This window comes from Octodon degus, unplaced genomic scaffold (genome assembly GCF_000260255.1).
Source record: "Octodon degus isolate 3935 unplaced genomic scaffold, OctDeg1.0 scaffold00017, whole genome shotgun sequence".
NCBI classification, from domain to species: Eukaryota; Metazoa; Chordata; class Mammalia; order Rodentia; family Octodontidae; genus Octodon; species Octodon degus.
In genome coordinates, this window is record NW_004524593.1 from 21,159,152 (window position 1) to 21,172,950 (window position 13,799).

General features: G+C 53.3%; 1 protein-coding gene across 2 annotated transcripts; it reads right to left on the reverse strand.

Moving 5' to 3' along the window:
• Positions 1 to 3,018: 3,018 nt before the first annotated feature.
• Positions 3,019 to 13,588, reverse strand: Slc30a10 (solute carrier family 30 member 10). 2 transcript variants are annotated; one of them, XM_004626941.2, is made up of 4 exons: positions 12,748 to 13,588; positions 12,293 to 12,404; positions 7,312 to 7,551; positions 3,019 to 4,610 (listed from the first exon to the last, which is right to left on the reverse strand). In XM_004626941.2, the coding sequence occupies exons 1-4, from the start codon at positions 13,303 to 13,305 to the stop codon at positions 4,120 to 4,122; spliced, it is 1,401 nt and encodes a 466-aa protein (XP_004626998.1). In that variant the 5' UTR covers positions 13,306 to 13,588; the 3' UTR covers positions 3,019 to 4,119. The 2 variants fall into 2 exon arrangements, with proteins under 2 accessions (XP_004626998.1, XP_023566159.1); XM_023710391.1 differs by having other exon boundaries at positions 12,293 to 12,367; positions 12,771 to 13,587.
• Positions 13,589 to 13,799: the final 211 nt, after the last annotated feature.

Here is a 13,799-nt window from a genome sequence, read left to right on the forward strand (position 1 = left end):
GGATTACAATGGTGATCTTTAAGTACGAGGGAGAAGAGTGCACCCTGACCCCAAGAATCACTGTGCCACTTCTGCTGGCCTGGGTTAGCCCTGGGCTCATCGAGCTGAGGAAAAGCATGAATCGAAGAAATCAGTGCTGAAAAACGACAGGAGATGTTTTTTCCTTCATGGGGCTCAGGCTTCTAGTGACTGGCAGCAAAGCAGGACTCACAAAGGCTGTCTCTTTTCCTAAGGGTATAATTTCAAAAATTCCTAAATCAAGACAGCCCCAGTGTTCATGAATAGTTTTATTTTTAACAGCCTTAACCAGGGCTAGTGTTGCACACCTGTAATCCCAGCCCTCAGGAGGCTGAGGCAGGAGGACTGCCAAGGATTTGAGGCCAACCTGACCTGCATAGTGAGTTCAAGGCCAGCCTGAATGGCACAGGGAGACCCTGTCTCACAAACAAAACAAAAATCTTGTTTGGCAGCAGGCATTGCTCCAGAGTAGAGCACATATTTAACATGCAAAAGATCCTGAGTCCAACCATTTGTACCAACAATTAAAATCATTTTAAAGAGCAAATTCTGCGGAACTGATGATACTGAAAGACCATAAGCCCTTGGAGGGGCTGCCATCAGTGATGTCCCTAACCTTCCCTAATTCCAGCCAGTGGTTGGATCTAGGGACCCCAGGGGTGAGGAGGGCGCCTGGAGACAGCTCTAGTCCCTGGGCAACTGCAACGCAGCCCGGATGCTGCTGTCCCTCCTCCTTCAAAAACAACAATCATCCCAATTGAGGGCGTGCTTTCTGACTGCAGGCAGCTGCCTTGGTGTGACACATCTGCATCTGCGACTGTGGCAGAGTTTGCTGTTGTTTGGTTTGGTTTTGTTTTTTGACATTCAAAAGATTCCCATTAAACTTTGGAGCTTTTGATTTACTACCACTAGCATTTGCTCAATCTAGCAAAAAGAAAAAAGAAAAAAAAAGTAGCTAAGTGTGACATTTTAAGTTCTTCTCCAAAGAGTGCTTCCCTCTTTTTAATGGCAGCTTATCAACAATGCTGAGGGACAGTATTTTTTCTGTCAACACTAGAGACTGATGGCCTTGCGGGTAACCCTAACGGGCAAATCGCATGAAAAACGTAACCTTTATTCTCGAAATCCAAGTTGAAAAATGGGAAATTAAAGCTGACTTGCCTCTCACTTGCCTAAAATAACTTGAGAAAGAGTATGCACGGCGTTGCTGGAATCAATGCCCGGCCAGCATGGTCACCAAGCCCTGACCTGCACACAGACAGCCACTGGCAGATATGTGGTTTATAAGCAGATTTCCAGGCCGGGGTTCAGCTCAGTGGTAGGAGCTCCGCCCAGCATGCATGACGCTCTGAGTTTGATCCCGAGTACTACAGAAAAAAAGGGCTTTTGGTACTTTAAAAAAAAAAAAAAGGAAAGAATATTCTAAAATGAACCTACAAACACAGGAACACAAACTAAGGGTCAGAGTTTTTCTTCTCTACTAAATATATTGTTTTAAATATGTTGTCCTTCCATTGTTCCTGATGCAGAGAGAAAAAGAAAATCCTTTTACATTTCCTTGGGAGGATTAAAAGGTTGGTCAGCCAAAGATGGTGGTGCATGCCTGTAATCCCAACACTCAAGAGGCTGAAGCAGGAGAACTGCCCCATGTTCAAAGCCAGTCTGAGCTACATAGTGAGGTCAAGGCAGGCCCGGATTATACCATGAGACCATGTCTCAACAAACAAACAAAAAGCTATGTGCATTCAAGGGAGAGTAGAGCCCAGTAAAATACTACACAGCAGGTATCACAGAGCTGGGGGCAAACCCAGCCCCACGCGAAGAAGCTGCTGCCTTTGTGGGGGGGTTTCAGACCCTAAATGCACTCAGCCACTCCATCTGTAAGAGCTGCTATTCCCAGGCCCATGATCTGAGGTGCTCACAATGTCAGTAGAGGGTTTTTTGGTTTTTGTTTTGTTTTGTTTTGTTTTTTTGTAGAACCAGGGATTGAACTCAGGCCCTTGCACTTGCCAGACAAGCGCTTATTCTACTGAGCCATCTCCCTGGCCCCAAAGTAGGCATCTGAGGTTAGACTGCATCACTTTAGAATTAAGTGCCTTTCTCTTTCCAGAAAGATACTTTAGAAATTAAAGAACTCCACTCAGATGCAAGCTAGAATGCATTCCTTGAGCCCGCTGCACAAAGACTCTAAAATTGCAGTTTCCCATTAAATAAAGGCAGCATGTTGTGAAATGAAATTAGAGCTTCCAATTAGGAACAGATCATTTTTTCCCTTTGGCTGAGGCTACAGTGTCTCAAATAATATGTATGTAGGAGAGCAGCTCACGGATCCCTACGGTTTCTTCCAGAAGAAGCCTGTCTTCCCCACACACACTTAATGCTAAAAGTCAAGCTGCTATCTCATGGTCTTCTGCCCCTTCAGTTTATAAAGTGTGTCTAACCTAACCTGGCGAACTTTTGGAGTTAAGAACATTTTTAGGTTCTTTTCTATTTATGGGCAAATTAAACTTAAATAATGAACTTTCGAGAACAAAGAATTTCCTGTGCTACTGAGCACAGTGGCTGACATATCACCCTTTGAATTCAGGGTAAGATATTGGGTTTTGTTGTTGTTTTTTTTTTTTTGAAGACAGGTTCTTGCTATGTTGCCCAGGCTTGCCTGACACTCTTCAAACCAAGAGATCCTCCTGCCTCAGCCTCCTAGAAGCCAGGGCCGCAGGCTTCTGCTACTGAGCCTGGCAAAGCAAAACTTCTCTACATAATGTGGATGCTGTTTGTGTTCTCGTCCCAGCTCTGCTGAGGCATCCTGTGCAGCTGCGAAGTAGGGCTCAAGCTTGCAGTGGAGGAGATGACCATTTTCAGTCAGTTCTGCAACCTATGGAAACACACTAATTCGCCAAGATTCCATCCATTTCCTTAGATCCTCAAGACTGTTTAGATCCTGACACCTAAACGATGTGTGGAATCTAAGACGGATGCTTCTCCACTACTTAATACAGTTAGGTTATGAGTCTGAATCAGATTATGATAGATTTACTTGAGCCTGGTCACAATTCATAAAAGGCAATGCTAAACCCCTCAGAACACACCAAAAGCAGCAGCTAAAGGCTTCTCCCTTCTCACCGGGATATCAATGTTGCCGTCAGGTTATCAGCTGGAGACTAGAATAAAGACCTTACGTACATCTAATTAAACACGAGGCAGTCGAGCTTGTTTATTGGGCAGGAATGACTGCTCGCAGTCACAAACACTCATTTCCCCCAGCAAACTCAAATCAATGTGATCATTTAGAAGGAGACCAAGGACACCGCGACAGGTAAGGAAACCACCACCAAGGGAAAAATGACAAGGCCAGCTGGAGATTTTAGAAGACAGCAAGAAGTACTTGGGTCATAATTTACAAAGTAGAAATACCACCCACTTCCAAGTGAAAGAACACCTCCCCGGGGCGGACATGCCCTACTGGAACAGCCATTCCTCTACCTTTATCAAAAGATGCATCAAGGGGCCGGGAGATAGCTCAGCAGCACAAGCACCTGCCTGGCAGGTCCTGAGTTGGATCCCCAGTACCAGAAAAAAAAGAGAGAGAGCTGCATGAAAGATCCCTGGTAGTGCCCAGTTCTCTAACTTGCCTCTTTTCTGATCATTTCAGTAGAATGAGAAAAACACAGCTGTTCTCCCTGCAGCGGTTTCTACACCCTTAGGCTGAACTCGCCTGAGAGTCAGCAGAATGCTATGTTCAGTTGGCAAATAAGAGGTGCTTTTGAGTTTTTGCCTGCAGGCTTTTGCCCTGGGTCCAACCTACCCCCACTCCCCAGCACCGAAAGAGAACAGAAAGCAAGAATGGTAGAGAATCCTGCATCCCAGTCCTGGAGTCTCAGCCCACACACCTTGAGGGACCACGCAGTAGTTCCGTTCTTTAGAAAACCCGTGGGTCTTGGAAAGGTTATAAGCACCTTGACAACAGCAACTTCCTCTGACCCCGCACCAACCCCTCCTGGAGGCAGCCAGCGCACCCCGCAGCATGCAGAGCCCACAGTCCTCAGAGCTACGCTGCTGGCTCCACAGCCTTCACCCACAGTCTGAGCCGTGGACCCCACACTAGAAATGTGTGCTGTTCTCACAGCGTTGGTCCTCCTGGGCCTTGGGAAGGATATCTGCATGGCTGCTGCCGAGACAGTCATCCCTGGACACCATCACAGCCACATCCATGGGGTCCGTCCTGCTCCGGTAGCTCTCCAGAGTTAGGCCCCCGTTGTGCTCAGCACAGCCGTTGACGTGGGCCAGGGGCAGCATCCCGGGGGGACAGCACAGCTTGTCCGCACAGGCCTGGGACACGCAGGGGCTGCTGCACACCAGCAGAAAGTCCTTGTGCTCTGAGAACTCCTGAGAGTCCACGCTTTCGAACTGGATGGTCACACTGTGGATGCCGGCGTGGTGGAAGATCTCCCGGACCTTCTCGCTGGCCTCCTGGCGGGCTTTGTCCTCCTGGTGCTTGATGTGCAAGGTGGCGATGATCTTCCCGCTCACGAGCTCCCACACGTGGACTTCGTGCACGCTGCTGACGCCAGGTACGGTGGAGAGTTTGCTCACTAGGACAGAAAGAACAATAGCCACTGTGAGCGCCGAGGCAGGCGTGTGACCGGGGGGACACGCGTGCACCACAGGAAGGAAACCAGCTGCGCCCACACACCCGGCTCCCACGAGCTTCTCCTCTCTGAGTGCCTGGGCGCGAGTTGCCAGCCCTGAGTGAGGCCTCCAAGGAAGGAAGCTTAATGAAAAGAAAGGCCAGGGCTACTGGGTGCGGGGTCCCAGGGTGACACAGAGGAGCTCTGCTTGAGAGGACTCACTGGCAGAAGGAACCACAACATTCATCAGCAGTTCCAGTGCTGGGAACTTCACCCCAGGGTTTTGGGTTGTACTCTTTGTAGTAATGAAAAAAACAATGAAACAGCAAGGAAACCACTAAAGGAATCATAGGGCAGGGTAGGGTACAGCTGTTAAAACCATCGCATCCCTAAGGCTATGAGGAAATGCACAGCGGTATTTTTAAGGGGAAAATCCAATAGCTAAGCTACATGCACAGCATGAGCTTTTTAAAAATCTTTTATTTATGTATTTGGTACAGGATCTCACTACACAGCTCAGCATGGCAGGGCCAGCATGGCATGCAGTACCAGGAATTGAACACGGGTCCTTGCACTTGCCAGGCAGGCTCTTAACCTGTCAAGCTAACACCCCAGCCCTCAGCATGAACTTTTAAAGTGTTCTACAATGTACACAGGAGAAAATACTGAGGGCTGCAAGTTCTACAGTAGACTCACAATCGATTTCCACTCCTGGGTGGGATTTTCTGCACTTTCTGTACTTTCCAAAGTGAATGTGCATATAAAGCCATGGGGCAGCGGGCGTTTATGAGCAAAGACCCTGCTCTCAGCGAGAGCTGGGATCCCAGGGTGCTGCGCGAGCTCAGGGCGCTGCCTGGCCCTGCTGTCAAGAAGCCCTGCCTACCTGAAGACTAGGGACAATAATGAGAGCGCCCCACAGGGCTAGGCTAAGGACAGAAGCAAGCTGATCCAAGCACTTAGAACAGTACTTAGCCTGGAATAAATTAAAGGCTGTCATTACTGTTATTCCCATCTTCTAAAAAAAATTTTAATTACTTTTTTTTTAATTTTATTTATTTATGTGTGTGTGTGTGTGTGTGTGGCCTGCTCAGCCCACCAGGGAGCAGGGCTGGCTGGCATGTGGTGCTGGGGGATTGAACCACGGTCCCTGTGCTTTGCTAAGCTTGTTCTAAATAGGCGCTTTAGACCACTGAGCCATCTCACCAGCCCTAAAAAATATGTTTTTAAGGCTGGCAGGGCACATATACATGTAATTCCATCTCAGGGGAGGCTGAGCTAGGACTACCTCAAATTCAGGGCCAGCCTGGGCTACACCCTGAGTTCAAGGCCAGCCTAAACTACACAGCAAAACTGCCACACACAAAAAAAAAAAAAATCTTAAAAGGCAGGTGGTGCACTGTCCACCACAGGTTTTCTGTGTGTGTATCTTGTTTCCTGGCCTGGGAAGCAGACTAGACCTGGGAAGGCAGAGCTGCTGCCGGTCTACCCAGCCGCGATCCCTCCCTTCCCACCACCTGCACTCCCTGCAGCACCGGCAGACACCGCTAAACCCGCGCTGGCCAAGTGCAGCCTCAGGCTGGGGGACACTGGGTGGAGTCCGTTCTTCCCATGGTCCAGCCCTGCACCAAACAAGCAAAGGCCACACTGAAGTCACCCTTCAGTGACACCCTTCCAGGGGACACAACCCAGCCCCACAATATATCGGACCCTCGCAAGCTGAGTTCCAGCTGTGCACCATGAAATCAGTTCTTCCAGTTTCTACTCCACTTCCAAGGTGAATAAAACAGTAGCAGACATCACAACCGGGTCTTGTCCTGTCAGGGCACAGCCCCCACCTGGAACCTCAGGGGCTAGCATCGCCACTCGCTTCGTCACCAGCGTCTGAGGAGCTCCCTCCTAGCAGTTCCGCAAAGTCTAAAACTCTGTACCCTGTGATGCACACAACTGCAGTGCGCTTCTGGCTTCTGCTAAGGTGAAGAAGAGACAGAGTTCGCTGGTGGAAGAAGGGAGATCTGAGCTTAAACCCTGTGCTGAGATGTGGTGCCTGTGCGCTCACCGAAGTTAGGATCTAGAATATGAAGGATTTGAGGGGGGAGTTGGTTTTGGTTTTTGGTTTTTGGAGTAAAAACCAAGCTCTTCCTCAGCATGGCAGTACATACTAAAACTTCCACCAGTGGGGAGGCCAAGGCGGAGGACTGAGTTCCGGCCCAGCTGGGGCAACTGCAGGGCTTAGCACATCTCAAAAGGAGTGGGGGCTGGGCATGTAGCCCAGTGCAGCGCGGGTTCCATCCCCAGAGCAGCAAAAGCACAGAAAAGCCTCAGGAGGCGCCACCCATGCGCCCCCATGCGCCGCATACTCCAGGCTACAGACTCAGGAACCTGGGAGGACCTGGCTCCTGCAGCTGTGGGTCCTCCGCCGAGCTGCCAACTGTGGGGCAGGCTTCTCTCCTGCTAGATGGCTTGAGTTCTCCATGGGGGAGAAGCCACACACTGCTGGGCCCGGCGGCCCTCACCTCTAACCCCCGCACTTGGAGGGCTGAGGCAAGAGGGTTACAGCGAGTTCAAGGCAAGGATAGCAAGACCCCGAGTCAGGCCCAAGGAACCACACTCTCCTGCCCCTGCATCCCACCAGCCCGGATCCTGCTTGTTCGCAGGCGCTACTCACTCAGCTCCTCCATGTTGACGCCGGGGGGCACCATCTGCAGCAGGATGCTGGCCGTCTCCTTGATGAGCGGGAAGGCGGAAGACAGGATGATGACAACCATAATGACAGTCAGGCTGGGGTCGATGTAACACTGCCAATTACATGGCTGCTGGCTTGTCAGGGGAAGCACATAGAAGATGGTGGCCGTGATGACCACAATCACAGAGCCCAGGGCGTCGCCCATCACGTGCAGTAGGACCCCTGTCAGAGAAGGGGCTTGCGTGAGGGCGGGCCCGGACAGCTGCGCTGGAGCCAAGCTACCAGTCCCCTTGCTGCGCCAGAGGCCACCAGGCTGGGAAACTGAGCCTGCCAGGCCACTCCTTCTTCCTGACCTCCATGAGGAGGAAAACAGGGACTCGTGAGTCCCCGCTTGTCACAACAACACAAAATGAAAATTTGACAGTCAGCGGGATGGCACACGCTTGTACTCCCTGCACCCAGAAGCTGAGGCAGGAGGATCCCCTAGAGCTAGAGACCAGCCTGAAACTACACAGCAAGACCCTTTCTCAAAACCACCAAAGCAAATTTAAATTCTACAGATGCCAATAGAAACCAATAGAGACTGGGGATACCTTTAATGACAGGAGCTGTTTTTAAAGGTACCAGGATGGCATAGAAAACGTACACGACCCTCGGGAAAAACAGTGGGTCTTGACGCCTAGAGGTGCACTAAACTACATTTAGCAAATCTGGTGACCCTCTGGTCAAAGGAATAGAAAATACGGAAATAGTGTGTGTGGCTTAGAGGACTCACCATCAAAATCTTGCTGGTCAAGAGCACAGTAGCCCCTGGGGCAACCCACAAAACCAAGAAAATCATGAGATTTGGATCCTTGGGTTCACTTTTTTTTTTTTTTTTTGGCGGAACCGGGGATTGAACTCAGGCCCTTGCGCTTGCCAGGGAAGCACTTATTCCACTAAGCCATCTCCCCGGCCCTCTTTGGGTTCATTTTAAGGACACCCACGACCCTGTCCAGGCCATCAGTGGGTGCCCATCCAAAAAACCACAGCATCACCATGAAATGGCAGTGGGAGCCAATTCACTATCGTGACAAAGGACCTGCTCAGGTCCAGGTGGGATGGACTCCCAACTGCAGGAGTCCTGGCCACATGTACCAGGCCCTCTCCAGAAAGCAAGGAACTGTTCCTGACCTGGAGGAGGAGGAGGAGGGTGCCGGGTAGAAGATACTGCGGGAGAAACTGAAAATACAGTGGAATAATTGGGGCACGAAGCAAATGAAAAGGAGGCGGGAGTGCGAGGAGAAGGAGAAACAGAAACAGAACCTCAGCCCTGCCCAAGAGTCACTTGCAATGCACTAGCGAGGAAAGCCGCACAGCATGGCTGAGGAACTCGCCCGGATGGCTGGATGCAAACACACAGGTTAACTCATTCCCAAGGGGCTGGCGGCATAAAAGCCTGCAGGGTTTGAGTCCCCCTTTCTGCGGACCCCGGAGTCACTGGGAGAATTAGCAGGGACCCAAGTGACCACACGCCGCACACTGACCATGACACTGTGGCTCATCTGACAGGTAGTCTCCTCACACAACCTGGAGGCTGAGCTCAAAATGGGAAGCTGCCTGCCCGGGCTCTCAGCTGGAAAAGGCAGAAGGGAAGCAAAGCAGGCTGCGCAAGCACAGCGCATCGAGGGCAGCACAACTCACCCTACTGGGGATACGGAAGGTCTCCAGGGGGCACTGCCAGAGGCTGGTGGACCAAGGAAGGGGTGCTGAAGAGATGCAAGAGGGGTGGTGGTGCCGTCCTACAGCGAGGACTGGTGTGAGGTCCTGGGAAGCGCAGGTGCCGCGAGACAGCCCGCGGAGCCCTGGAGCATCAGCCATGTGTGGACCTCTTTTGCCGGCTGTCCAGACTCCGGTCCCCGCCCTGCTGTGACCCCATCCTGGAGAGCACTTCCAGAACGTCCCCTCAGAGACCAAGGTGGGAGACCAAGGTGACTAGGCAGATCTCCCAAGGGATAGCTTGATTCGTCCCCATGCTCTGGAGCGTCCCTCCGCCAGGCCACCTCTGCCCCTGCCCTATGGCTCTGAAGACCTGTAAGAACTGGCCCGTGTCACAAGCTGGCAAGGTGGTGCTGTGCACGGGGCCTTCACGGAGGGCGAGCGTGGGGAGGGGTGGGAGCCTTCGCAGGGAGGAAATGGGTGCTAAGGAAACAATCCCTGAGAGGCATTTATTTTCAAGTGATGCCAGGATTACTTTTCACTTTCGGAATTCAAGGGCCCTCTTCCTGACTCGGTGTAGCTTTTGCAATGTGCCCTGCGTGGTCCACTACCTAAAACGACCAGTGCAGAAGCACTGAGAAGTCTGAAAGGACTGCGCTTGCGCCGTTCCTGCGGTACAAGCCGCCGTGCACTTCTTTATTCCCTTGAGATGACAGGAAGTTGAAGCCAAAGGAGGCTTTCTGCTCCCGAAATCCCATTCAGTGTTTCCTGCACAGACCCGGGAGGAGCAGCGTTGTTTATAGCCAAGCAACGGAGCCATCCAGTGGGATGTAGCCCAGGACTGCAGCTGCCTCTGCTGCCGGCCAGGGCACCCGGGCACCCGGGGACACTGCCAGACTCTCCGAACTGTATCTCCATCCGCAGGGTGGAACAGCCGTTTTCCAACGCCTTCCCAGCCCTCGGTCAGCTCTGTGCATCTCCTCCCTGGAAGACGAGGACATAGGGCCTGAGCTGCTCCTGCTTCTCTCCTCTGCGCCCGTGCAGCCATGGCCTCCACCCCGTGGGCAGCTGCGTGACTCACCCATGGGAGTCGCCTAGCACAAAGTCCGCAGGCACAGCAAGCCTGGCTGCCCTCGCAGGCCCTGCGCACTGTGATTCCCTGCTCAGCCTAAACCCTTCAGGTCCTGCAGGAACACAGTGGCCACCCCCAGCCAGGAGGCCACATGTTAACCTTCCAGCCACGCGTTCATCACCTCTGTGAGTCCCCGGGGACCAAGGCTCAGCCAGGTGCCCCACGGGCTTTCCACCTCTGCCTCTTTCTACCCGGAAGCCCAAAGAGCTTCAGGCTAAACATGAGCAAGAACAGGACTGGGATGCAGGGTGCAGTGGGAGAGCTCCGGCCTGGTACACACACGGCTGAGTTCAACCCTCAGCACCCCCGAAATTAGCAAATCCTCCCAAGTTTTCCACAGGAGGTCACAGCATCTCCTGATCTACTCGTTTCCTCTGTCCTCACACCTGTCCTCTTGCTGACCTCTGCAATGCAAGGTGAAGACTGACAGAACCTGCTTTGAAAGACTAAAGAGCTACCATGGTGACACCCCTTGAAAACACTTTCTATCCACCCCCACCTTCCTATACACACAGAAATCTTAGGAAGAACCTTTTAAACCTTTTTTTTTCTTTTTTAATTATTTGGTACAGGGTCTCACTATGCAGCTCAGACTCTCCTGTCTCAGCCTACCCAGTGCTGGGATTACCGGGGTACACCACACGCTTGGTCTCAGTGGCCAGCTCAGCACACCAGGGGGTGGACCAGCATGTCATATGGTGCCAGGGGTCAAACCCCAGTTCCTGCACTTGCCAGGCAGACTCTTAGTCCACTGAGCTATCTCGCAAGCCCTTGAAGAACTTCTTTAAACGGTTCTTTAAAGATGATAGGGGCCGTGGAGATAGCTCAGTAGAATAAGCTCTTGCCTGGCAGGCACAGGATCCTGATTTCAATCCCCAGTACCGCAAAAAATAAATAAATACATAAATAAAAGAAAAATTAAAAATACAGGTGATGATCTTTCATTTCTCAAAAAGATTCATCACCAAGCACTTTAGAAAATCCCCACTGAGTTAAAACTTTTTAATTCATTCAGTTAGGGGACTTCCCGTATTACTGGTGTTTTGTTTCCTACATTTTCCTATAAGCCTATTCTGCGAGTCACTTTACAAATCAGAAGGTGTCTGAATTATTCGCTTGTTTGTTTGTTTTTGGTTTTTTTGGTACCAGGAATCAAACTCAGGACCTTGAGCTTGCCAGGGAGGTGTTTGTGCCACTGAGCTAATTCCCCAGCCCCTTTCCTTTCCTTTCCTTTCTTTTCTCTTTTCCTTTTCTTTCTTTCTTTCTTTTTCTTTTTCTTTTTTTTTTTAAGGCAGGGTCTTGCTATGCAGTTCAGGCTGGCCTCAAACTCACAGAGATCCTCCTGCCTCAGCCTCCCAAAGTGCTGGGATTACAGGGTCGGCCACCATGCTCGGCTTAGCTTTTCATGACATTATGGCATCTCAGCCCACCAGGTCTTCTCCTAGTTACAGGAACAGTGGTGCCCTGCTTCACCTGTGCTTACTCTGTCAGGCCAGGGAAGCCCTGGGGAACCTGCTGAAAGGGGGAAGTCACAGGAAGGTGGAGGCTGCGGGGGTGTTCACTGGAAACCCTGGGCTGGCATGCACCAGGCTGCTGCCCTTGAGCTAGTGGTGGGAAGAAGGTCAATCAGTGCCTGCCACGGAGCTCCCCAAAATCCCACTAGCGACCTGGAGCACCGCCTCACCAGCGCGAGTTTCTGGCAGATATATGCAAAGCCACAGAGCCACCGCCGGGCACAGCCTCTGCTCTTCTGAGCTCTGTCAAAGTCCTATTTGATTAAAGCACCAAGCGCTGGGCGGGGCTCGGCAGTAGACCCTGCACCTCACAAGGCGTGGAAGCCACGGAACCTCCAAAACTAAATGAATCATAGAGAAAGAAAGAGGATTAGGCCACGTGTCAGCAATACCCACGATGGAAAAATGGAAGCCCAGAGCAGGCAGCGTCTGGGCAGGTGCTGCGCGCCCCAACCCAGATGGTTAGCTGCAAGCTTTCCTGCGCTGCCAATGGCGCGCGATTGGGCAAGCGACCAGGTCATAGTCTGTGCGTGGGCGGGCCTGAAGCGCGGTGTTCAACGCCAGCAGAACTGGGGCACAAGGGAGAGGGGAGCAGTCAGCCTGGCCCGGTGGACCCTACCTCTGATGTTCAGGGCGTCAGACTTCTTCTTGTTCACTGTCTCTTCCGGCGCAGTCTGGACGGCCAAGGAATCACCTGCACTCAAAGAAGAGACCTTGTGTTGTGTCGAGTTCTACAGACAAAAAGAACCGCAGGACTCAAAATGAGGCTCCGTTACCTACAGCCGCTCCCGGGCCTACTGCCCCTGCCTCTGCGCCCACCCCACCCACAGCAGGACCCGCAGCCCCCAAGGGCTGCGTCCTCCACCTTTGGACCCCATCCAACTAACTTGCCCATGAATTCACCGAGGGAGCCCATCCCTAGCCTCCCCAAAGCCCACGGGGCCCCAGGGCAGAGCCGCGGAGGAGGGGAGGACAGAAGCAAAGTTCAGAGCAGCCAGGCCTGTGTTGCTCAAGAGAATCAACACTGCCCCAGGAAGACGGAGGAGGGGAGGGGGCTGAGGGCGGGATGTGCACCCCAGGACGCCTCCGAAAGGCACCTGCTGGGTTGGTGGTCCCCGCGGCACACTTCTCCTGGCTTGGGCTTGGGTCCTCCGCATCCCCGGGTGCCCCCATTGCGCGGCGAGCGCGCCGGGCCCGGAAGCAGCAGAAGAGCCCCGCAACGCAGTCCTGGAAGATGAGCAGCCCCACGATGTTGACCGCCAGCCCCAAGGCGCCCACCACCAGCACCAGGCCCGGGTCGTCGACGCGCTCGGGCCGTGCCAGGCGCAGCACCGCCTCCACGAAGATGGTGAAGCAGAGCGCCGTGAGGAACACGGCGTTGGCCAGCGCGCCCACCACCTCGGCGCGCGCGTAGCCGAATGAGGCGCGGACACTCCAGCGTGCGCGTCGGGCCAGGAAGCGGGAGGCCAGGCCCACGCACAGCGAGATGAGGTCCGACAGCATGTTGAAGGAGTCGGACAGCAGCGCGATCGAGTTGCCCAGGTAGCCCGACACTAGCTCGGCTACAAAGAAGCCGGCCGTGAGCACCAGCATGGCCCACAGCCGGCATGTCGCGCCCGAGTAGCGGCCCATGGCGCGGCCACCTCCGCCTCCGCCTCCGCCTCCTCCTCCGCCTTCTTTTACGCGGCGGCTGAGCACCGCCCCGGCCTGGCCCCCTCCTCGGCTGGGTCAGGTTCTGCAAACGGCAGCAGCGCGGTGTCAGTCTTGCCCGCGAGCAGATCTGTCGCCCGCCTTGATAAGGGCGCGCTCCTCGGGCGTGATCGCCCTGGGACCTGGGACGGGTGCTGCGCGGACGTGCAGGGCGCTGCCCCAGGGCAGACTCCACTGGGACCGACCTGGGGCTCTGCAGTCTGGCCAGCCCCGCCCCAGGTGCGTCCTGCTGCTCACCGGGTCACGGTGAGCTCACCTCATTAGCAAGTGCCCAACCTGTTACCACCCAGAGAGCCTTCAGAGAAGCCCGGGGATCTATTGGGACCCCTGTGGGTTCACCTGCTCCAGGCAAGGGCCGCTGGGCAGTGCCTTAGCACAGCCCCAGAAAAGCGACACTCTGAGGCCGGTCCCTCTGC